A 25615-nucleotide genomic window follows, 5' to 3' on the forward strand; every position below is an offset into this window, starting at 1 on the left:
CTAGCTCCCCAAAAGAAAAAGACCAGAGATTGAAGTTTGTTACTGCCCATGAAATGTGACCACTACCCTCCTTGCGCTTCCATTACCACTCCCATCCAGCAGTGACAGACCACCTGTAAGCTCTCAAGATTCCTAAGCTGATGGTCTCCCCTAAACTGCAGAACAGGTGCCCCCGGGAGACTGTCCTTGCCCACAGTCTACCTCCCTTGTGATTCCCCCACCTCAGTCCAGCCTCTGCTTCCTGATTGAGTACATCTGTGAAACACGAGCTGTTCTGTACCCTGCTCTTCCAGCATGCTCAGCAGGTTCCTGCTGCCCACGAGATAATCTTCAGCTCCTTCAGGTGTGGCATTTGAGGCCCTCTTGCACACCATCTCCCTTCTCACTGTAGTACTTTGCCTACACATGGGCCTTCTAGCCAGACTGGGATCTTAGCCTCTGTTTCTGCTATTCCCTTGGCCTGGGGCCCCACTTCCTCCTAGCTGTAGCCAGTATAGTCATGGTCAATCACATAGTTATCAGTTGATCACGGAATCAGTCTGCCAGGTTTGAATCCCATCTCCCTGACTCTGTGGGGACCTTGAGCAAGCTACTTAATCTTTCTGTGCTTTAGTTTCTTCATATATAAAACGGAGATATTAGAATCTTCTCATGGGGTTTTTGTGAGGTGTAAATAAGATAGTAATTATCAATCTCTCAGTACAATCCCTGGCATTTAGTAAGTGCTTAATAAATTTTAGCTATTTTATTTGTATGATCATTATTACTCCCTAAGGCCAATCTCCTATACCATCTTTTGTACTCTTCCAGGAAGCATTCTTCTCCCTCTGTGAGCTCTCCTCGGTCCTGTTCACTTGTTTTAGGAGGGTGGGAAGGTTCCATGAGAGTCCTAGGTATTCCCTGTTCAGCATTGCAGCCCAAGGAGTCCCAGAAATGCTGAAGGGACCTTCTGGTGCAGGGCTTGGGCCACAGACCGAGGACTACCAGGGCATCTGCTGTGCCTAGGAAGAAGTGACAAGGAGCACTGGAGGCAGGCCTGGCTGTGGCAAAGGGACCTAGATCCCGGGGGACCCATCCAATCCCTGCATCCAGTCCCCCTTTCCCTGGAGGTTGGACAGGCTCTTTCTTCAGCAGACATTTGCCCACGTCCCGTGCCCGAGGTTGGGTTCTCGGCCATAGTCAATACTGGTGGAGTAAGCAGCCTGCCCTCAGGTAACCCACACTTGGGAACTTTACACTGCCGTGGTGGAGTTTACACGGGGGGCAGAGAGCCACTGTGCAGTGCTGGCTTGGGGGTCTGGAAAAGGCTTCTGGGAGGACGTGGGAACAAAACTAGGTCTGAATGATGAGGCAGAGCTAGTGAGTCAGGCGAGGGGGTGCAGAGGGGTCACAGTGCAGAGGCCAAGGCAGTGAAAAAGGTGGCATGGATGGTGACACGTAGGAGTTGAGCATAAAACGCGTGGCAAGGTGCTGAGGGATGCAACGGGCTGGGGCTGCACCGAGTGTGGCGGAGCTCTACTCTGAGCTGAGCGCTAAATGTTGGAAGTCACCACAAGAGATTCGCTTTGAGAACGTAAATTCTTCCAGGTGCTGGGAGAGTGGAATGGAGATGAGGAGCCTGGAGGCAGAGGCTGTCTGGAAGGTTAGTGGAGGAATCAGTAGAAGACATTGGAGAGCTTGGACTAGTGGTGGTGAGGGGAAGGAAGTGGAGAGATTCCGGAGATACTAGGAGAGAAGACAGATTTAGGTTGTTGGGAAGACTGCAAAGGAGGGGTTGAGAATGGTTCCCTGGTATCTGGCGTAGAAACTCATCTGGATGTGAATACAGGAACAGAGAGGGTGAGGAGTTTGGTTCTGGAATGTGGAATTTGCAGATTCGGATTATCAGAGGAAGGGGCAGGCAGGGATGCCTAGGGGACATTTATGTATTTAGTTCTGGAATTCAAGGGAGGTGTAGGCAGGAGGTGCAGATGGGAGATGCCAGCCTGCTACCCAACCATGCTTTCCTTTTTACAGAATCACCGAAGATTCAGCTGTGACCACGTTTGAGGCTCTGAAGGCTCGGGTCAGAGAACTTGAACGGCAGCTATCTCGTGGGGACCGTTACAAATGCCTCATCTGCATGGTGAGTAGAAAAGAACCTAGGGGTGCCCTTGGTCAGGCTTCCGCGCCCTCTGGGAGATCTGGAGAGGGTCTCTGCACTGCTTTGGGCTCTTTGGAGGGTGGGCCTGCCTCAGAGTGACCCCTTCTCTGCCCTCTCCTCCCTAGGACTCGTACTCAATGCCCCTAACGTCCATCCAGTGTTGGCACGTGCACTGCGAGGAGTGCTGGCTGCGGACCCTGGTGAGGTGGCATGGAGGTCGGGGAGTGGGAGGCCGTTCTGGGCACTGCCCGGATATCTGTGCTTATGCCTGAGCCTGCCTAGGGGAAGTGGGGAGCACAGGCAAGGGAGAACAGAGCCAGGAGCCAGGATATTGACCTCAGGCTCACTGCCTCTCCTCCCCCACTGCAGGTTTAGTAACTTCTCCCCCTCCATGAGTTCACTGCATTCTCCCTTCCCCTCCCCTGGCCCCCAAAGGCCCACTGCATCACACATACTGGTGAGGCCCCAGGTCAGGAGGAGGCTGGCTGTGGGTAAACAGGACCAGGGCCTTGGCCCCTCCCCCTCCCATTACTAAGCTCCTTCTGCTCCTGCCCCTGTTCTTCGCTCAGGAGCAGCCATTAAAATGTCGCCCGGAGACAGCAATAAAAGGCTCGGACGTGGGCTCTGTGTCCTGATCAAAGGCCGTGTGTAATCTTGTTAGGGCTGCGGCTGCCACAGCTGGACCCAGCCTTGTTCTCATTACCGGGGCTCCTGCTGCGGGGCTGGCCAGGCGGTTTGATCCTGGCATCCCCCCAACACAGGAGCGTGCCTGCCTGCTCATAGAAGCTGCCTATGCATCCCCAGCCTGGGCTGACAGGACCAAGGTCCCAGCACACACTGGTGCAGAGAGACATGGCTTCAGGCCCAGGTGCTCACGTGCACACACGTGGCACATTGTGTAGACCAGAGCCCTCCCTGTTCTCCCTGCAGGGTGCCAAGAAGCTCTGCCCTCAGTGCAACACGATCACAGCACCCGGAGACCTGCGGAGGATCTACTTGTGAGCTATCTGCCGCAGGCAGGCCTCGCCTCCAGCAGCCCCACCTGCCCCCAGCCTCTGTGACAGTGACCCTCTCCCTTTGTACATACTTGCACACAGGTTCCCTATGTACATACATGCACATACACACGTACACACACATTTACACACGCAGGACTCTGGAGCCAGAGTAGAGGCTGTGGCCCAGGCACTACCTGCTGGCTCCCACCTATGGTTTGGGGGCCATACCTGTTCCAGCTCTGTTCCCAGGGTGGGGAAGGGAGGTGGGGGTGGGGGGAGTAGTGGGGCACGGCTCCTAAGATCCAGCCCCCAGACTGACAGACGGACAGACATGCAGACACCAGACTGAAGCACATGTAATATAGACTGTGTATGTTTACAATGTTGTGTATAAATGGGACAACTCCTCGCCCTTACCTGTCCCCTCCCCCTTTGGTTGTATGATTTCCTTCTTTTTTTTTAAGAACCCCTGGAAGCAGTGCCTCCTTCAGGGTTGGCTGGGGGCTCGGCCCATCCACCTCTGGGATACCTGCCTCTCCCTCTCCTGTGGTGTCCCTCCCTTCTCCCATGTGCTCGGTGTTCAGTGGTGTATATTTCTTCTCCCAGACATGGGGCACATGCCCCAAGGGACATGATCCTCTCCTTAGTCTTAGCTCATGGGGCTCTTTATAAGGAGTTGGGGGTTAGAGGCAGGAAACGGGAACCGAGCTGAAGCAGAGGCTGAGATGGGGGGGCTGGAGGACAGTGCTCCTGGCCACCCAGCCTCTGCTGAGAACCATTCCTGGGATTAGAGCTGCCCTTCCCAGGGAAAAAAGTGTCTCCCCGACCCTCCCATGGGCCCTATGGTGTGATGCTGTGTCTGTATATTCTATACAAAGGTACTTGTCCTTTCCCTTTGTAAACTACATTTGACATGGATTAAACCAGTATAAACAGTTGCTGCCTGTGTGTATGTGTGTGGGGAGGTGGGGGAGCTGATGGGCGGAGGTGGGCCGAGGCAGTTAGTTAGGGGGTTAATTCCTGGCGGCAGGATGGGGGAAAGGACTTAGCTATAGGTATGTAACACCATGTAGCTAGGTTGGTCAGCTCTGAGGCCCTGGAGCATTTGGCTCGAATGGGGGTGGGGCTGGGGATCTGGGCTCCTGACTATTGATGGGTAGGGGCTCTAGGTTAATTCTTTATCGATGCAGAATCGTCAGCTCATTAATCACAGAAGAGGTCAGAGCTTGGGGGTATAGAGAGGATGCAAGGTCTATCCCCCAACCTAGGGCAGGAATGGCCATAAGCTTGGGTGCAAACACAAGCCCCAGGCCTCTATCCCTTTCTGATCCCCTGAAACATACCAAAGACCACAGTGGGATCACCATATCAGCCTCCCACACTTTTGTTCTATTCTCCAAAGGTATCTATCTATAGTGACCATCATCCCTGTAGCTACTGCCTAGATCCTCAAATGGAAAGAATGGAAAATATTATCCAAGACGGACCTTCAAGTCTCCCTGTGCTCGGAGAACCAAGGCTGGGCTGCTAGCACTGGACAGATGGCACTTTGACCCCCACAGCTCCCCACTGCCAGTGAGGTAGCTCACCTTCCTAGAAGCCTCCCAGGCACGTGCTCAAAGATACATGTAAGTCCTTACCCACAACAGAAAGCATTTGGAGAAAAACAGTCAAGGACCCAGAGCTCCATGACTCCAGACTTGTTTTGACACCTTCTTGCACACCAGGCCCATCTGCCAAATCCCCACCCTTAGTTGCCCATTTTCTCTGGGATACCCTCTGTGAATTCCTCAGAATTGGGTCCAGTTGGCAGCTTCTGCCACCCCTTGGACCCAGATGAAGACAGACAAGTCCCCCCTTGGAGCCCAGCAAAGGCCCGTCACAGCCCCACGCCCAGCTTGATGAAACCCAATATCCTGAACAACAGGGATCCTGGGAATGTACATGGCCTCTGTCAAGGGAGGCGGGTGAGCAGCCCCAGCAATGGCTGAGGGTCTGGGAAAGAAACAGGTTTGGAAGAGTGGGTAGGTGAGGGCAACAGAGATAAAGAGGAGACTCTTTATGCCCAGTTCCTATCAGGCCGACGTCTTTGATGTCTTTACTCTCCTATAGACTTGGACTCAGTGGGTCCTTGATGGCTGGTTACCACCACCCTGGGGGCCATATGGTCTCTAAAAGGGGCCATTAACCCAGAGCGAGGGCATTCCGCGGAAGCCCACCCTGCTGTGGGAGCCTTGAGCTGTCTCATGGCACAGGCTGCACTGCCACCTGTTGGCCATGGCTAGGAATGCAGCCACACAGCATGGGAATCCCTGCCACCATAGTGGGGACTCACCAAGGACTGATGGGCTGAAGACAGGACATGGCTCTGGCGACAGAGGGTCCATCATCCCTGAGAATATCAGGGGTCAGCTCCCATCCAGAGCTTTTCAAGCCATCTCCTTCACTGCCGCCTAAGCACCTTGATTACCACGGTAAGCTCAATCAATCAATATTTATTGAATACCTACTATGTGCCAACATTGTGCAGCATTGACTTGTAGAATGATAAATGATACTGAACTATAAGGCTGAATTCATCTCTCCTGCCTAGAGAGTTTCCAAATGGGTTTCCCTTCAAGGAGATGAGGAGTTTGCTATTTCAGTCCCAAATCCCCTTACCCTGGTCTCTAGGGCTTGGGAGTTAGGTTCTGGTCTTTAGGGCTTGGGAGTTAGCTCGTCCCACCTCCTGTTAGAATGCTGCTGCCTTCCTGCTCCCCACTCTATCTGGCAACTTTCAGCTTGCAACTTTCCCGGATCCAGCGGCTTCCAAGCAAAGTGTGGTGGAGCCGGGCAGGCCCCTAACCTCTGCATCCTTAGCTCCTCATCTGGCTTCTACCTCAGACTCCCAGGCAGTGAGATCAGAGGAGCCTCTCTGAGTGAACTGTCAAGTGGGACCCATGTGGATGGTACTTTGCACTGTAGGGCTTTGCCCTGCCGGAGCAATGATCACAGCCCCTATCCCCAGCCTGACCCTACCCCTAACCAAGATACCTTCCCTCTGGCATTTCCCCACAAAGCTCACCTTCCTTTCAAGGAATCAAAATTTCTGGCAACAGGTACAAAGTTTGAGTTATACAGGATGATGAAGTTCTGAATTATGCAAGATACAAGATTATTCAGTTCTAGAGGTCTGCTGTGTATATCATCCCTTAAATTTTAAGTATTGTACACACTTGAAATTTTGTTAAGAAGAGAAGAGATCTTGGCCAGGCATGGTGACTCATGCCTATAGTCCTAGCACTTTGGGAGGCTGAAGTGGGAGGATCACTTGAGCCTAGAAGGTTGAGGCTGCAGTGAGCCATGACTGCACCATTGCACACCAGCCAGGATGACAGAGTGAGACCCTGTCTCAAAAAAATAAATTAAAAAATGAAGAAAAAGAGAGTAGGTCTCCCGCCGCCCTTTGTCAACCTTTACAGCCTGCATGCCACAGGAATCAGCAGCCTGACTGTGGCACTTGTCCAAACACAACTCACTGCAAGTCTCCCCCAGACACATGCCCCGGCACTCCTGCACCTTAGGATTCTGTGGTAAGCAGACCACCAGCAGACAGAGGTCCCCAGGAGACAGGCCTATAGGAATTTTCTACTTAGGGGACCAGAGTCCCAAAGGGCCACAGAGAGTTGAACCAGAAGAGGGCCCCACAGATGCAGGTGGTGGGGAGGTATCAGGCATTTATTTCTGGAGCAGAGGTGAGGTCGAGCAATGACCTCAGCAGTGGACACAGTTGCGCATGAAGTCGACACAGAGGCTTGTGTAGTAAGTAGGGTAGTCACGGAGGTGGCTGACATGTGCAGATGACACAAAGTCCACAGAGCGCACGAGGACCCGGCGTGCCAGGCGTGCCTCCACCATGCGTTCTACATCTCTGGACTGGACTACTTCATCAGCCCTCGAGTAGAGGTAGAGCTCAGGCCAGCAAGAGCCCGCGTCCTGCAGCCTGTCATAGAAGTGGGTGTGGAAGAGGGCTGTGATGGGAGCAAGCAGGAAGTGGAACAGGACAACCACCAGGGCAAAGGCCACCAGCAGCAACAGGCGCAGCATGGCGGGCCAGTGCTCCAGGATGGCTGCCAGGGCCCGCAGAGCCCCTACCAGGTTGCTGTCACCAGGAGCGCTGTCAAAGATGGTGCCCACCACACGCAGGTGGCAGAAGCGATGGGTCTGCAGGAGCTCCAGCACGTAGCGGTACAGCATGACACCAGCGTTGCTGAAGACATGGAAGAGCAGGGGCTCCTTCTCAATCTCATAATCAAAGAGCAGCTCAAGCAGCTTCCGGGCCAAAACACGAAGTGAAGGGATGCCCAGCGACTCGGAGAAGAAGACCATGTGCCACGGGGCTATGTATCGGATTACGATGCAGCCCTGGGGAGAGAGGCCCAGTCAGTCCTCACAGATGAGGTCGGGGTAGTAGATACAAGCTAAGGTCAGAGGGGCCCAGCAACCCCAGCCTGGAGGACACAGGCCATGGGCCCCACAGAGTCAGCAATGCTGTAGGTCCTGCTTCAGCCTGAGCCCACCAGCTCGCCGCCTGCAGACACCAGTGCCTTCTGGGCAGGGAAAGTAGACTCAAGGCCCATTTTTCAACTAATAGCTTCATGCTAGCCAAGCCCTCTTGGCCTGGGGTGGTATTTGAGGCCCAGAGCCTGAGCATGTTCTGGAGACATCTGGGCTGACCTAAGTCTCTTTACTCTGGTTCCCTCCTTTCTGTGCCCGCCTTTCCACCCTAGACCTTGCACATTTGGGGCAGGGCCTCACTGCTTGGCTATCCTCTGCCCCAGTACCTCAGCTCTGCACTGTCCCTACCTCCCAGACACAACTATTACCCCCATGAGACCAGTACCGGAGACCTGGCCTGCAGGCCCCAGCCCTGACCACCAGAGGCCACTTCTGAGCCAGGCACACATCACTTCCATCACTGGTCACTGTCACCTTCCCTCCCTGCCAAGCCCCTAAAAATAAAGTTCATTCTCTCTGGATTCAGGGACCTGACACCCAAATGTCTCTGGTTCCCAGGCCTGGGACCACTCCTCATACTTGCCCTGAAATTCCAAATATAGTAAACACTTGTTCCTTGAATTCTAAAGTCTGGGCCCAAACTCCCTTAGGCTTCTGTGCTCCTCATGGCTAGGCCAAGAGTGCCACAAGTTCCACACAAGTCCCCTTCTCGGTCAGTCAGAAGAGCCACCGTGCCTGGCTCCTAATCCCCTCTCATCCTCCTGTTCCAGAGGCAAAGGGCCCTTTGTTGGGGCAGCGTGACTTGGGAGAGCGCCGCGGTCAGACGGGTCTCCTGACACCACTACGTATCAACAGTAAGAACAAGGAGCAGTTTACTTCTCTCTGAGTCTGGATCCCCATCTATGAGGTTATGGTGAAATTGGGATAGCACCCACCTCATAAGGTTATAGGTAAAATTAGATGGAAAAAAATGTATCTCAAGTGACTAAAGCAACACCTGGCACAAAGTAAACTCTTAACCAATAGCAGCAGTAATTAGTGACGTGGTAGTAACAAGGAGAAAATCGTTTGGGCACAGTAGTTGAATGAGCCATGGCCAAACAGGGATGGTCAGCAGAGGTACCTTGCCATCAGCCCCCTGACTTCCTAGCCCTGGACTGCCTAAGTGTCCCTCCCAAGACTCTGAAGAGGGGGCTGCTTAAGACCACACACATTCTCCCAAATGCTCAAATCCAACAGAGGCCTTTCACTCCCCATTGTATGTTTCTCCCTGGGAGCATTTGGAATCACACACTCCTAGAAATATTACCTTGCAGCCCAGTCTCTTCAATAAGTCAGTTAACATGAAAACAAGGGGCTGTTCTACAGCCTGGACAACATAGTGAGACCCCCATCTCTAAAAAAGAAAAAAAAAAAGACCGGATGCTGTGGTTCATGCCTGTAATCCAAGCACTTTGAGAGGCTGAGGCGGGCAGATCACCTGAGGTTGGGAGTTCAAGATCAGCCTGAACAACATGGAGAAATCCCATCTCTACTAAAAATGCAAAATTAGCAGGGCATGGTGGCACATGCCTGTAATTCCAGCTACTCGGGAGACTGAGGCAGGGGAATCACTTGAACCCAGGAGGTGGAGGTTGTGATGAGCCAAGATTGCGCCATTGCACTCCAGCCTGGGCAACAAGACAGAAACTCTGCCTCAAAAAAAGAAAAAAGAAATGGCGGAGCACAGTGGCTCACGCCTGTAATCCCAACACTTTGGGAGGCCAAGGTGGGCAAATCACAAGGTCAGGAGTCCGAGACCAGCCTGACCAATATGGAGAAATCCCATCTCTACTAAAAATACAAAATTAGCTGGACATGGTGGAGCATGCCTGTAATCCCAGTTGCTTGGAAGGCTGAGGCATGAGAACTGCTTGAACCTGGGAGGTGGAGGTTGGAGTGAGCCAAGCTCATGCCACTGCACTCCAGCCTGGGCGACAAAGCAAAATTCCATCTCAAAAATAAAAAAATTATCTTGGCATGGTAAGACATGCCTGCAGTCCCAGATACTCGGGAGGCTGGAGGCAGGAAGATTGCTTGAGCCTAAGAGTTGAGGCTGAAGTGAGCTATGATTGCACCACTGTACTCCAGCCTGGGTGACAGGGCAAGAGCCTGAATCTAAAAGCAGGTGGGGAGGGGAACAGTTCTAGATTTAAAAGAGCCTTTGAAGTACAGTGGTGCAATCATAGCCTTAAGGAACAAAATAGATGCAATGTGTGATCTGAGATTGGATCCTGGTTTGGGCACGTCCGCTGTAAAGGATGCTTTGGGGACAATTATGGAATCTGAATCTGGACTGGAAACTAAATGAGATGAACCTCCCTATCCCTGTGCCCATGCCCAATCTCTCATTAAACTACCATTCTACCTCCTGACAAACTCCTCCATCCATCACCTTCCCTCTATAACCACCCTCAGCTCCAAGGTCCTGACTACCCTTTGTCCCTGGATCATGACAAGCCCCTCTGAACTCACTTCTGGCTTCCAGCCCCAGACCTCCAATCCCTCCCCCACTCTACAGCAAGGGACTTTTGTTTGTTTGTTTTGAGACAGGGTCTCACTTTGTTGCCTGGGCTGGAGTGCAGTGGTGCGATCTCGGCCAACTCCACAACTAGGCGCCACATCAAGACTGGGCCACCTGCTGTGGGATGCAGGAGGGAGGAAGGGGAAGCCATCAGGAGACTAAAGGGCCCAGACCAGGCCACAAAGCTGGCAGCAAAATGGGGATAATCCCACCAAGTCCCTATGACCCCATGCCTTCCTCACAGGCTCTTTTTTTCTTTTTTTTTGAGACATAGTCTCTTTCTGTTGCCCAGGCTGGAGTGCAATGGCCCAATCTTGGCTCACTGCAACCTCCATCTCCCTGGCTCAAGCGATTCTCCTGCTTCAGCCTCCAAGTAGCTGGGATTACAGGCACGTGCTACCACGCCCAGCTAATTTTTGTATTTTTAGTAAAGACAGGGTTTCACCATGTTGGCCAAGCTGGTTTCAAACTCCACAGACTGTTCTTAAAGCCATTCCCAGGCCTGCCTCAAAGGTGGTCAGCCCTCACTGCAGCCCAGGGGAGAGGGCACCAGAGTACTCACCCTTTTGTGGTAGATGGCGCTGTACTTGGCAAGATTCTTGTCCTTGCAGCCACCCCAGCCCAAGAGAATCACCACAGGCTGCTGAGTTTCTGCCTCCTTCCCACCTGGACTGGGGCTGTTCTCTGAAACACAGATGTGAACTGTCAACACCAGAGCTGGGGTCGGGGTAGGGGGGACTGCCCAATCCAGAGCCAGCAGCACTCTGGCTGCTGCAGGCAGGGAACCAACAGGTGCCAGGCCCCGGCGTCCTGCCAGCGCATGTGTTCCAGCTCCCACCCCGTGCTGCTCCAGCTGCCTTTCTGCAGGCCTCTCAGGAGATACCATGGGGTCACCGGACAAACCAACACAAGGGCACCTTTCTTTAGAGACTCAAAGATAGCCCAAGTGAGGAAAGTGAATACCTTCTCCATGCCCTTTCACCTTCTGATCCAGGGCTCAGCCAACTACAACCCCAGGGCCTGCCTATTTTTGTATGGCCTGTGAGCTAAAATAATTTTCACATTTTTAAATGGTTAAAAAAAAATCAAAAGAATATTTTGTGACACGTGAAAATTATATGGAATTTAAATTTCAGTGTCCACAAATAAAGTTTTATTGGAACATGTCACACTCATTATTTACTTAGGGTCTATGACTCCTTTCACACTAAAAACAGCAGATTGTAGTAGTTATAAGACCAGGTGACTTACAAAGCTTAAAATACTGACTGGCCTGGCCGGGCACGGTGGCTCATGCCTGTAATCCCAGCACTTTAGAAGGCCGAGGCGGCTGATCACAAGGTCAGGAGTTCGAGACCAGCCTGGCCAAAATAGTGAAACCCCGTCTCTACTAAAAATACAAAAATTAGTTGGGCGTGGTGGTGGGTGCCTGTAATCCCAGCTACTCAGGAGGCTGAGGCAGTAGAATCGCTTGAATCCAGGAGGCAGAGGTTGCAGTGAGCCGAGATCATGCCACTGCATTCCAGCCTGGGCCACAGTGTGAGACTACATCTCAAAAAAAAAACACCAAAAAACCTGGCCCTTTACAGAAAGAGTTTGCCAGCCCCTGTTCTAATTCTATGAGCAGATAGAAGAAGAGGGTCTTTTTTGAGATAGAGTCTTGCTCTGTCACCCAGGCTAGAGGGCAGTAGCACAATCCTGGCTCAAGGCAACCTCCAACTCCTGGGTTCAAGTAATTCTCCTGCTTCAGCTTCCTGAGTAGCTGGGATTATAGGCACCCACCATCACGCGCAGATAATTTTTTTTTTTTTTTAAGAGTAGAGGAGGGGTTTCACCATGTTGGCCAGGCTGGTCTTGAACTCCTGACCTCAAGTGATCTGCCCGCTTCAGCCTCCCAGGAAAAAGAGGGTCTTAAAAGGATAAATGGATAGGACAGTGCAGACAGGGACATGAGACTGACTGACTCTGGCCTATACCAAGCCACCTACCCTGTCTGCAAGAGAATAATAGCCTATATTTATTGAGGTTTAACAATACTCTAAGGCAGGTCCTCTTACTACAGATGAAGAAATTGAGGCAGAGTGAGGTTAAGGTACTTGTCTAAGCAGAGTGTAGAGCTGGGAATCTGGCCCCTGCTCCCCACCCTAAACTACTCCAGCACTGTCTGTGCTGCCACCCCATCCACAGTTGGTGACATCGAAGAGGCACAAGTCAGCCGCCACCACCACCCGGGCTGACTTTGAAGAAGCCTCCCTGCAACCTTGCCAAACAGACCTCATCTCACTTCCCCTGTAAAGTGAATACTCACCCCCTCAGGGGGACTTCTGTACAAGGACCGTCTGTAGCCAGTTAATCTGCCCTCCCAAAAGGGCCAGCGTGTACCCTTCCAAGGACCAAGCCACTTGGCTATGCTCAGCAGCCACCCTGAAATTTATGGATGCCGGTAGTGACCTGGCAACAGTAAATTTCAAGGCTAGTTAAGAGGATGGTAAATATAAATCACTAACCTTTGGACAAAAGGAAGACAACAATTTCCTGTGGAAATTAATGTGATTGAAAAGTTCAATGTTCCTGCTCTCTAGTAGTGGTGACTGTGGCCTTCAGAGATTAACTGCCCGCACCCGTGGAGGTCCTAGGCCTGGTTGCAACTCAGCCTGGAGCAGAAGCTGCCAAAGCCTCAGGCCCCTGCTGACACCTGCCAGCCCTCCCGGCCTCCACAGGCTGGTTCAGCCTCTGGTGAGGGACACAGTCCCACAGGTCTATCTCAAGCAGTTCCAAATATTCTCACCATTTTTCTCAGCCTAGTGTCCCCATCTTCTGCCAGATGGCTCTTTACCTGCACTAGCCTTTCTCAGTGGGGACCCGGCTCAACCTTGCTGGGTATGACTCTGCCCATGAGGCTCGGGCTACCGCAGCCTCGTGGAGAGTAATCCACAGCTACCGTTTGAACCTGCTTTTGCATCTCCGAGGCCCAGCAACTCGATTTCCAAGACCCTATTCTGGGAGGCTCCCTTACCTCTGCAGCTGTCTGAGAATGGGCTCCCCTTCCCCTGCCTACAGGGTTTCCCCATGTGCCACCCCCGAGACACTAGCCAAAGGCTTTGGGATTTACTGCAAATGCAGAAAAAGCAACCAAGGGAGGTCACATTCCCTGGTGGACACGAGATGTCAAGGCCAGTCCCCACCAGCAGAGATGGTGCATTCCCCATTGCCAGAGGTTCAAACAGCTGCTGCTGGGCCTCCAAACTGCCCTTCCTCCTGAGGCTGGGATTTGTAACTCCATTTTGCTGGCAACCTTGGCTTTACCAACTCAGGCAGGAATGACTCTTCACCCTCCATGAAGGTGAATAAACCCTCAGAATATTAGCACCCTGGATAGACTACCTACTCCTATAGCCCAAGCTTTCTGTAATATTCTTTTTTTTTTTTATTGCATTTTAGGTTTTGGGGTACATGTGAAAAACATGCAAGGTTGTTGCATAGGTGCATACGTGGCAGTATGATTTGCTGCCTCCCTCCCCTTCACCTATATCTGGCATTTCTCCCCATGCTATCTCTCCCCAACTCCCCACCCCCCCGCTGTCCCCCTCCCCCCAACAGACCCCCGTGTATAGTGCTCCCCTCCCTGTGTCCATGTGTTCTCCTTGTTTAACACCCACCTATGAGTGAGAACATGTGGTGTTTGATTTTGTGTTCTTGTGTCAGTTTGCTGAGAATGATGTTTTCCAGGTTCATCCATGTCCCTACAAAAGATGTGAACTCCTCGTTTTTAATGGCTACATAATATTCCATGGTGTATATGTGCCACATTTTTCTTTATTGATTCATTTATTTTTGGAGACAGGGTCTCGCTCTGTTGCCCAAGCTGGAGTACAGTGGCACAATCACAGCTCACTGCAGCTTCAACCTCCTTGGGCTCAAGCGATCCTCCCACTCTGCCTCCTGAGTAGCTGGGACCACAGGTGCACGCCACCATAACCAATTCATTTAAAAAAATTTTTTTTGTTTTTTCAGAGGGAGTTTTGCTCTTTCCCTTAGGCTGGAGCAAAGTGGCGGATCTTGGCTCACTGCAACCTCTGCCCCCGTCTCCGCCCCTGGTTCAAGGGATTCCCCTGCCTCAGCCTCCCAAGTAGCTGGTATTATAGGTACCCACCACCACGCCCAGCTAATATTTGTATTTTCAGTAGAGACAGGGTTTCACCATATTGACCAGGCTGGTCTAGAACTCCTGAGCTCAGGCAATCCGCCCACCTCGGCCTCCCAAAATGTTAGGATTACAGGTGTGAGCCGCCACGCCCAGCCAAAAGTAATTGCTATGGCTATTGTTATTTGTTGCCACATTAGGATCATGATTCTTACACCCTCTTGTACAAACTCCTGCCCCTTTCTTACTTATTCCACTGACCATATCACCCTCTGCCCCTCCTGCTGCTGACATCTCCGGGCCTCTGGCAGGTGACCTTGAGGCATTGAAAACTTTGGTCCCTAGCTTGATCTCCCACTCTATTCAAAGACTTACCAGAACCCTGTACAAGCAATCAAATACGCCTTGTTCCTAAACCATTACAAACTTCTCTCAGCAAAAAGTGCTAACACACACAGCATGACGTGTCAAGCCCTATTCTAAGCATTTCACATATCAACTCATTTATTATTCACAACACACCCATAATCCCAGCACTTTGGGAGGCCAAAGCAGGTAGATCTCACTTGAGCCTGAGAGTTCAAGACCAGGCTAGGTGACATGGCAAAACCTCATTTCTACAAAAATTAGCTGGGCAAGGTGGCACATGCCTGTAGTTCCAGCTCCTCAGGATGCTGAGTCAGGAGGATAGGCCCAGGAGATCAAGGCTGCAGTGAGCCAAGATCATGCCACTGTACTCCAGCCTGGGTGACAGAGTGAGACCCTATATTTAAAAAAAAAAAAAAAATTACAATACTCTTACGAGCAAGAATTCTATATCTCTTTTTTGAGACAAAGTCTCATTCTGTTGCCCAGGCTGGAGTGCAGTGGCACGATCTCGGCTCACTGCAACCTTCACTTCCTGAGTTCAAGCAATTCTCTGCCTTAGCCTCCTGAGCAGCTGGGACTACAGGTACGTGCCACCACGCCCAGATAATTTTTGTATTTAGTAGAGACGGGGTTTCACCATCTTGGCCAGGCTGGTCTCAAACTCCTGACCTCGTGATCCACCTGCCTCAGGCTCCCAAGGTGCTACAATTACAGGCATGAGCCACTGCGCCCAGCTAAGAATTCTCATTTTACAGATGAAAACCTAAGACACATAGTAAACAACTTGCTCAAGGTTACATAACTAACAAGCAGTGAAGCTGAAATCCAAACCCAGGTGGTCCGACTCCAAAGACCAGCTTGTATCCACTACCCTAGCCAGCCCCCTAGATAACAAAACCACCTCCATCACATCAGCTCCAAACCTGTATGCATGGCTGCCTCCTGTACATCAAGAGACCCAATAATGACCTCATCTACCTGCTTCTCCCAGCCAGGACTTCAATATATGCTCCCTCATTCGGTCTTGCAACCATCCTAGAAGTTAGCTACTATTACTATCTCCATTTTACAGATGAGAAAATTAAAACACAGAGAGGGAAAGTCCCTTTCCCCCAAAAACATACACCCAGGAAACAGCAGAGCCAGTGCCCACTCTCCGGACCACCAAGCTCTACTGCCTCCACCGGCGGGACCTGCATGTGCTGTTCTCCAGTCCATGATGCTGATGCTCCGTGTTCATGCTTTGCTAATGCCCACTCCACTTACAGAGTCAGCTCACTACTTACTTCCAGGAAGCGTTCCTTCATGCCCTCCCCAAGCCAACCCCTTCTCACCACCCCCACCCCAAACCTCAGACTGAGTGAAGTGCCCCTCCTCTGTACTGTCACAGCACCCACCACCACACCACTACACTTAACACGCACTGCACTGACAGGGTTCATTAGGAACAGGTAGGAAGCTACTATAAAATTCAAGGCAAGAGATGGTGAAGGCCTGAACCAGAGCAGTGGAGAGACAGATAGGGAGGGATAGAAATGACAGAGAGAAAACAGAGTCACAAGAATTCTGGAACATGTATCAAAAGTCTCAAAAACATGCAATCTTTGTCGAGCGTGGTGGCGCAAGCCTGTAATCCCAGTACTTTGGGAGGCCGAGGCGGGTGGATCACCTGAGGTCAGAAGTTCAGGACCAGCCTGACCAACATGGTGAAATCCCGTCTCTACTAAATATAAAGAATTAGCTGGGCATGGTGGCAGGTGCCTGTAATCCCAGCTGCTTGGGAGGCTGAGGCAGGAAAATAGCTTGAACTCAGGAGGCGGAGGTTGCAGTGAGCCAAGATCATGCCATTGCACTCCAGCCAGGGCAATAAGAGTGAAATTCCATCTCAAAAAAAAAAAAATGCAATCTTTGACTTGGCAATTCCACTTATAAGAAAAATGTTAAATCATATAGAAATATTCAGTAATACATTAAGTAGATCATAGACATAAATGTAAGAGCTGAAACTATAAAACTGTTAGAAGAGAACATAGGAGTAAATCTTTGGATTAGGCAGCAGTTCCACCAAAAGTACAGGGAACAGACAAACAAAATAGATAAATTGAGACTTCATCAAAACAAAAACTTTTTACTTCAAAGGACACAATCCAAAAAAAGTGAAAAAAAAAAACCCCACAGAATGGAGAAAATATTTGCAAATCATCTATCTGATAAGGGAGTAATATCCAGAATACAGAGAGAACTCGCAAAACTCAACAGCAAAAAGTAAACCCAACTCAAAAATGGGCAAAGGATCTAAATACATGAAGCAGGTCTTTCTCCAAAGATTTACAAATAGCCAATAAGCACATAAAAAGGTGCTCAACATCATAGCCATGAGGAAAATCAAAATCAAAACCACTATGAAGTATCTCTTCATACTTGAGGATGGCTATAATTAAAAAGTCAGGGTGGGCAAGGTGGCTCATGCCTGTAATCCCAGCACTTTGGGAGGCGGAGGCGGGAGGATAATTTTTTGTATTTTAGTAGAGACTGGCATTTCACTATGTTGGTCAGGAGATCAAGACCATCCTGACCAACATGGTGAAATGCCAGTCTCTACTAAAATACAAAAAATTAGCTGGGTGTGGTGGCACGTGCCTGTAATCCCAGCTACTTGGGAGGCTGAGGCAGGAGAATTGCTTGAACCCAGGAGGCAGAGGTTGTGGTGAGCGGAGATCACACCCCTTTGCACTCCAGCCTGGGAGAGCAAGGCTGTGTGCAAAACAAAAAGTCAGATAATAAACAAGTGTTGGTTGTGGATGAAACCAGGACCCTCATACACTGCTGGTGGAAATACATACATGAAAACTTGCCCATGAATATTCATAGCAGTCATAAAAACCAAAAGGTGGAAACACTCCTCCTAGCATCTGTGAATAAACAAAATGTGATACATCCATACAATGAAATACTATTCAATCATAAAAAGGAATGAAGTACTAATACATGTGACAACATGGATGAACCTTGAAAACATCATTTTAAGTGGAAGAAGTCAGATACAAAAGGCCACATATTATATGACTTCATTTATATAAAATATCAAGAATAGGCAAATCCATAGAGAATGAAAGATTAGTGTTTGCCAAGGGCTGGGGATAGGAGGGAATAGAGAATGACTACTAATGGCAATAGGGTTTCTTTTTCGGATGATGAAAACGTTTTGGAATTAGATAGCAGTGATAGTCTTACAATTCTGTGAATATATCGAAAGCCAGTGAATTTAACGTTTTTTTTTTTTTTTTTTTGAGACAAGGTCTCACTCTGTTGCCCAGGCTGGAATGCAGTAGTGAGATTATGGCTCACTGCAGCCTCAACCTCCCAGGCTCAAGTGATCCTCCCACCCCAGTCCTGAGTGGTAGGACTATAGGCACATGGCACCACACCTGGCTAAGTTTTTGTTTTGTAGAGACAAGGTCTCACTATGTTGCCCAGGCAGGTCTTAAACTCCTGGGCTCAAGCCATCCTCCCACCTTAGCCTCCCAAGTACTGGGATTACAGGCATGAGCCACTGCGGATGGCCAGAAGTGTACATTTTTAAAGGGTAGATTTGATGGTATGTGAATTATTTCTCAATAATGCTATTATTTAAAAAAAAAATAGTAATACATTAAGTGAAAACACAAGTTGTAAAGCAGTATCACAACAGAATACCTATACACACACACACCACACACACACATTTTTTTTTTTTCTCTTTTTGGACAGAGTCTCACTCTGTCACCCAGGCTGGAGTGCAATGGCATGATCTCAGCTCACTGCAACCTCCGCCTCCCGGGTTCAAGCAATTCTCCTGCCTCAGCCTCCCGAGTAGCTGCGATTACAGGTGCCCACCACCATGCCCAGCTAATTTTTGTATTTTTAGTAGAGACAGGATTTCACCATGTTGGCCAGGCTGGACTCCAACTCCTGACCTCAGGTGATCCACTTGCCTCAGCCTCCCAAAGTGCTAGGATTACAGGTATGAGCCACCGCCCCTGGCCACATATTTTTTTTTTTTTATGCATAGAAAAAAATACATCAAGGCCAGGCATGGTGGCTCACTCCTGTAATCCCAGCACTTTGCACTTTGGGAAGCCAAGGTGGGCAATCACCTGAGGCTGGGAGTTTGAGACCAGCCTGACCAATATGGAGAAACCCCATCTCTACTAAAAATACAAAATTAGCCAGGCATGGTGGTGCATGCCTGTCATCCCAGCAACTCGAAAGGCTGAGGCAGAAGAATCACTGAACCCAGGATGTGGAGGTTCCCGTGAGCCGAGTTGGGCCACTGCACTCCAGCCTGGGCAACAAGAGCGAAACTCTGCCTCAAAAAAAAAAAAGAAAAAGAAAAAGAAAAAAAATACATCCAATATTAATAGCAATTATTTTTGGGATTAGAGGCAATTTCTTTTTCATGATTTTTTTCCCGATTTTCTAAAATCAGTATGTATAACTTCTGCAATGAGAGTTAAAATATTATCTCCAACAACATGGGAGGTGGTCCAGCAGAGTAAAGAGCAGCTGAGAAGTCAAAGAGGTCACAGGTGCCCGGAAGCCCCTCACCACGCGAAAGGATTCTTTTCAACCCTAACACATCTCGAGCACACCACAAAACAATTTAATCTCACAGGCTCTCTGTCCTCTAGAATTTCTCAACAAATAACACTGACACAGATAATGCAAGAATTACAAATACATATATTGTGCAACAGTTCAAGTCATAAAACTCAAGCATGAATTAGATTGTGTATATCCCAGGGGCATATGGGGAAGACAAAGGAAAGGGCTGACAAGCATAAGGGTCCGTAGTACAATAGGTACTTTTTTATTTGCAAGTCAGAATGAAAACAGAAATTATGTTTTCTTTTAAAAATGCAAAGAATAAAAAGATTCTTAATTTTCTCTACTCCCCAGAAATACTTTCTAGCGTCTCACAATTCCTATATTTAAACCAAATATTTTTTCCTTTGAGACAAGGTCTCTCTCTGTTGCCCAGGCTGGAGTGCAGTGACGCAGTCATGGCTCACTGCAGCCTCGATCTCTCAGGCTCAGGTAATCCTCCTACCTCAGCCTCCCAAGTAGCTGGGACTACAGGCAAGCACTACCATGCTCAGCTAATTTTTGTATTATTTTGCAGAGACAGGGTTTGGCCATGTTGCCCAGGCTGGTCTCAAACTCTTGGGCTCAAGTGATCTGCCCCCCTCAGCCTCCCAAAGTGCTGGCACTACAGGTGTGAGCCACTGTGCCTAGCCAAATTACTTTTTTATTTGCTTTTTTAAAAAAACAGCAGAGTAGCATAGTATCTAAGAGTATATACTGTACAAAATCATATCTCAGTTCAAATCTCTGCCTCTGCCACTGAGTAACTATGACACAGACCTTAATCAAGTTCTCTAAGCTTCAATTTCCTTATCTGTGAAATGGGGATAATGACACAAAGAATTAAATAAAATAACAGCTATAGAGGGCTTAGCATGACACCTGGCAGAAGGAAAGAGTTCAATAAATTGAAATTATTATTACTTTACTAGTAATGCATGTTCACTGTAGAAAAAGTAGAAAATGAATATCTAATAAAATTGGAATCATACTGTTTGTAATCTGCTTTCTTCCGTCTGGCAATATATTGTGAACATTTTTCCCTGTCAGTTTATATATTTCTACATCATTATTTTTAGTGGCTTCAGAGAGGCTATAGAATGTTTCATAATTTATGGTGATCAAATATCCCATTATTGGATATGATGCTGTTTCCAATTTTTTGCTGTTATAAAAATACTTTAATGGACACCCCATTCTTTGTGCATGTCCTTAATTGTTTCCTAGAAATGGCATCGTATTCAGGCAGCCCTTCCTAATGGCAACTGAAATCTCGGCATGTACAAACTTTGGAGTAAGGCTCTTAAGCTGAAATCTGGAATTACTTTGGGCGAGATACTTTACCTCCCCACAAGCGTCTGTTCTTCATCTGCAAAACAGGATTAAGGGTACTCCCTGCTTCACGGGGTGGTTGTGAGGATTAATAAAATAATGAAAGGAGCTCCTGGTGGGCCTGGCATGTGAATAGAAGATGGTTAACAGTGTAAGTACCACAGACACTCAGAGAAAACGAGGCCTGCGAGGAGGCCTGGATCTCAAATCCAGGGTCTAGTACAGCACCTGGCATAGAGCAGACACTTAGAAAGGGTTCTTATCGAGAGGTGAGAGAAAAGAGATCATGATTCCAAAAATAAACTCCTCTGTACGGGGAAAAAAAAAAAAAAAAAAAGGCCTTTTGGGTCCTCGAAGACAAGCAGACAAGACAAGGATCAAATCCCAAATGATCTTCGCCTGGTCTTTGAGGTCTGTCCGTCATGACAGCTCTTCAGGTTTTCATCTTGTTCTCCACCCGTGAAAGCACTGCACACAGCTTCCTGCCAGGCCCCTGTTCCCTCCAGCCCCTCGCAGTCCCCCTCAGGGCTCTTACTTCTGCACTTTCTCCCATCCAAGTTCTAAGCAGGCCTGACACTGTTTAGCTTCTGAAATCAGCATGTCCAAGGTGATATGGCTGTAGACCTGACTTCTGGACTTTCTGCTGCTCACCAGGGGGGTCTGTCAGCCCTCCCGAAGCTTCAGGTCCAGCTTGGGCTGCTCTTCTCCAGGAAGCCTCCCCAACCACAGGTCCCACCATGGTGGTCCAGACCCTTCAGCACTGTTTCCCAGGTACCAGTGACAACTTCCTGAGGGTTAAGATAATCTCTGTATTTCTTGAATCTCAGCCAGTGCTGAGCAAAAAATCAGGCCCACAATAAAGCCTGGGGAACAAAAACCCCTCACTTCCCCTCTCTGTGATCCCCTGAAGACCTTCTGTTTAAGAGCAAAATGTTCGTCCCAGGCCCAGGCCCCAGCCCCATTAACTCTGTGAATGAATTATTTTTTGTTTACTGAACATAAGAGCCACATGGTACCTTTAAGAAGGCTGCTGGCCGATGAGCAAGTCACAGAGGGGACCTGGGTGGGACTTGGCTGACCACTCTCTGGATGGGAGGAGGGGTGGCACGGCCTAGGCCTGGGATGCCAGAGCAGCTCTGACTTGGGCCTACAGTGCTGCCAAGTGATTCCATTCAGCCCACTTGGCACCTCATCCCTCCCAGGCCCCAGTGACAGGGAGTGAAGCCATCAAAAACACTACAACAGGATAATATAGTGCTATGGGAGCCCCAGGAGAGACCCTTCCCAAATGAAGTGAAGTAACAGAGGGTATTGAGAGAGCAAGGGGATCACTGGCCTGGAAAAAAGAGAGGGAGGCCAGATTCTGGGTTAAAGGACCAGCTTTAGCAAAGGCCTAGGCAGATGACCATTGGTGTAGGCAGCCATAGGTACCGGCTGCTGGGATTCCCAGCAGGAGGATTTTGGGCTGCCAACCCTGACCTACAAGGCCCAGGGCTCCGAATGACCCCAGATCTGCAGCTGCCTTCCAGCTAGCTACTGTGCCAGCATCAGCTTCTCCGTCAGCTCACAGCAGTGATGGGTTCTGTGGTTTCAATTTTCAAATACAGGGGAAAAGTAATTTCAGGCTAGGCACAGTGGCTCATTCCTGTAATCCGGCACTTTGGGAGGCTGCGACAGGAGGACTGCTTGAGCCCAGGAGTTTGAAACCAGTCTGGGCAACATAGTAAGACTGTCTCCATATAAGAAAATTAAAAACTAAAAAAAAAAAAAAAAAGTTTTTGAACACTGGACACAGTAGCTCACACCTGTAATCCCAGCACTTTGGGAGGCCAAGGCGGATGGATCACCTGAGGTCAGGAGTTCGAGACCAGCCTAACCAATATGGTGAAACCCTGTCTCTACTGCAAATACAAAAATTAGCCAGGTGGGGTGGCATGCGCCTGTAGTACCAGCTATTCAGGAGGCTGAGGCAGGGGAATCACTTGAACCTGGGAGGTGGAAGTTGCAATGGGCTGAGATCGCACCACTACACTCCAGCCTGGGTGACAGAGCGAGACTCTGTCTCAAAAAAAAAAAATGTTTTAAAAAAGTAATTTCAGGGCCAGGCGCAGTGGCTCACGCCTGTAATCCCAGCACTTTGGGAGGCCGAGGTGGGTGGATCACCTGAGGTTGGGAGTTCGAGATCAGCCTGGCCAACATGGTGAAACCACATCTCTAAAAAAAAAAAAATCTGCTAAAAATAAAAAAAGTAATTTCAGAAACTAAATATGACTGTCCTACATACTTCTCCACCATTAAACAGTAATTGCAAAAGACAGACATCTCTGGGGCCCCAAAAGGCTGTCACTCTGTGAAGCAATGCTGGCCTGGAGGGAAGCTCTGCAGATGGGCAGCAAATGGATTCCGGGGACCACAGTGTGGTGATCTCCTTCTGAGGGGCTTGACAACCTCTAGCTCACCTCTGGAGCATGCACTGTGAGAGGGAAGGGCGATGAACTAAAGCCAGTCAGGAGGAGCAATAAGGAGGAGAAGAAACAACTGAAGCCCCTGGAGGTGTTTCCCTTGGAGGATATGTGAAGGCACGAAGCTGTCCTCTTGAAGGGAGGAAGAGAGATGACTTGCTCTGTGTCGTTCCCACCACAATGCTCTAGCCCCACAGTTAGCACATCACTTTGAAACCACCTGTTTATAAAGTCACCCCCTCTCCAAAACCTCAGTTCCGTGTGAGTCACTTCTCTAACCCACGGTCAGGACACAGCAAATGCTGAACTGAGAGCGGAAATGACAGGAAGGCCTATTGTGGCTCAAGAAAGGGAAGTGCTTTCTAACAATCCCAGTTGCCTCCAACAGACCAGGATGTTTGGGCAGAAGCATCCCATCAGGGAAGGGCCTGCTAGGAATGGAATGTACTCATGCCAACAAAGGGCTGCAGGATAAAACAGCCCCTGAGATTTCTTCCAATTCTAAGACCCAGCCTCCTGGAGCAGCAAGGGGAGCCACAGGATCACGCCACTGCACTTCAGCCTCGGGACAGAGGGAGACTGTATCTCTCAAAAAAAAAAAAAAAGAAAGAAAGAAAGAAAGGGGGGCAGAAGGGGGAACCATAGGAGAAGCAATGCAACAGCACCTGCGCTGTGCCAGGGACACACATCCAAACGCTACCTCGTTAACCCTCACAATCCCATGAGGAGGTACACACTATTACTGTTCCCATTTCACAGCAGAAGAATCTGAGGCTCAGGGAAGTTCAATAACTTGCCAAAGACATATAACTAGTAAGACGTGGGACTGAAATGTGAACCAAGATCACCAGGTTGCCCTCCTGGCCATGCTGAAGGCAGTTCCAGCCCTTTGCAGCCGAAGGCTCTCCAAAGGAAATAATATCAACTGACTTCATGGCTTGCTGATGCCGAAACGTGTCCAAAGTATTTTTACATCTATAAACCCAAAAGCGCTAAGCCAACAGATCCAGCTCTAGGGAGAAACAGCTGGTCTGGAGCCAACTGTTCTGTGGGAGCCTAAGGGCTGCCCTCTCCTAGACTCCAACCAAAGAACATGAGATACTACGGGGAGGGGTCTGGGAAGGCTCTCCTGAAGAAGGAGAGCAGAGATAAGATCAGACTTTTGCATTAGGAAGATCATTGTGACAGCAATTGAAGAGGCTGTGCTGCAGGCAGTGAGACAGGAGGCCTGAGGGACATGCTGGCCTCAGGCTGACCATAAAGAGACCAAACTTTCCACACTCTGGGCCCCGATCTACTCACATTGTCATGGACACAAGCCTGCTGTCAAGCCTACTGATTTTGTGGCGCCTCCTACTTGTCTTTCTTTAATGTAAGGAGAGAAACAATGCCGATCGTAAGTGCCAATTGCTGAACTCACTCCATGCCAGGCCCCTTACACAAATAATCTCCAGATGGCCCCCACAGTCCTATGAGAAATGTTACTATCCTTATCCCCGTTTTGCAGAGGAGGAAACTGAAGTTCAGAGAAGGCAGCTTACCAAAGGTCATCCAGCTCCTAAAAGGAGGAGTCAGGATTTCAGTCGAGTTCTACCCGACGGCAGAGACTGCACTGTTAACGACTGCCAGGAAGAGTGGAGAGGGACGGCTAAGGGTTCTCAGTCCCAGGCTTCTGCGAGGACCGGTGACCCCGCAGGGCTCCCCCTCCACTCCTTCCGGAAAATAGTAAGTAATACCTTCAGCCACAACCGCCGAAGAAAGGCTAGATGTGGTAAGCCCAATCCCAAACAAATGAATCAGGAGGGGTCCAGCTTTCAGCAGCCTTCAGCTATGAGAAGATATTAAAGGGCATGGACCTGAGAACCCTGGACAGGAAAGACAGAAAAGGGGGTCCCAAGCGAGCAGCTGACTCGGGGCAGAGGCGGGGCTCGCCAGGGAGGAACACTCTGGGGCGGGGCTTACGAGGGGCGGGGCTCCCTGAGCTCCAAGTCTAGGACCTGCGGGACCCTATGAGGGGGCGGCCCGCGGGAGGGCGGGGCCGCAAGAGGGGCGGGGCTACAGCTGCGCTAGCAACCCACGGGCTCATGAGGTCACCTCCCCGCGCCTGGACCCAACCCTCATTCCATACTCTGGCTCCAGCAGGGCTTATCTGGGATCTCGATGGTGTAGTCCAGCTCTGCCGAGTCCATGGTGAAGACGCCGGCCCCGAGCACTTGCCTCCAGCCGGAACTCCCGCTTGCGCACCCGTGCTTCACTCGGGCGTCTCCTGGGCGCCGCCCAATCACCACACACCTCCCCGAACACGGCCCAATCCCTGCGCCGCGCTCCGTGACCTCCCGCCTTAGCAACCACCGAGTCTCTTGCAGTGCCTCTCTCCTCGCCCTACTAGCTCGGTCCTAGCAACCATGCCCCGCCCCCATTACTGGCCCGCAGCCATTGGCTAACTCGCTTGATCTGGATCAGGTATTGGTCAGCCGGGACGCC

At 49.9% G+C, this 25615-nt stretch overlaps 2 protein-coding genes across 8 annotated transcripts in view; one reads left to right on the plus strand and one right to left on the minus strand.

The window, feature by feature from the left end:
- The window catches only part of RNF220 (ring finger protein 220), a 252881-nt gene extending 248802 nt beyond the window's left edge, over window positions 1–4079 (plus strand). For 4 of the 6 annotated variants that reach the window (XM_021673337.2, XM_021673335.2, XM_021673338.2 and 1 more), the window contains 3 exons: window positions 2017–2125; window positions 2269–2343; window positions 3074–4079. In XM_021673337.2, coding sequence (XP_021529012.1) covers window positions 2017–2125; window positions 2269–2343; window positions 3074–3145 — 256 coding nt within the window. In that variant the 3' untranslated portion in view covers window positions 3146–4079. The remainder of the gene's footprint in view (window positions 1–2016; window positions 2126–2268; window positions 2344–3073) is intronic. The other 2 variants (XM_021673333.2, XM_021673336.2) reach the window with 1 other exon arrangement.
- Window positions 4080–6831: 2752 nt separating this feature from the next.
- TMEM53 (transmembrane protein 53) lies at window positions 6832–25501 on the minus strand. Of its 2 annotated transcripts, none has more exons than XM_012434729.2 (3): window positions 25260–25501; window positions 10764–10885; window positions 6832–7545 (listed from the first exon to the last, which is right to left on the minus strand). In XM_012434729.2, exons 1-3 carry the CDS (start codon window positions 25318–25320, stop codon window positions 6895–6897), a joined length of 834 nt encoding a protein of 277 aa, XP_012290152.1. In that variant the 5' UTR covers window positions 25321–25501; the 3' UTR covers window positions 6832–6894. The 2 variants fall into 2 exon arrangements, with proteins under 2 accessions (XP_012290152.1, XP_064228355.1); XM_064372285.1 differs by lacking the exon at window positions 25260–25501 and adding an exon at window positions 24673–24959.
- Between the last annotated feature and the right edge of the window lie 114 nt (window positions 25502–25615).

The sequence above is a fragment of the Aotus nancymaae genome, unplaced genomic scaffold, assembly GCF_030222135.1.
Source record: "Aotus nancymaae isolate 86718 unplaced genomic scaffold, 86718_ANA_hifiasm-v0.15.2.pri h1tg000007l, whole genome shotgun sequence".
Classification (NCBI taxonomy): domain Eukaryota; kingdom Metazoa; phylum Chordata; class Mammalia; order Primates; family Aotidae; genus Aotus; species Aotus nancymaae.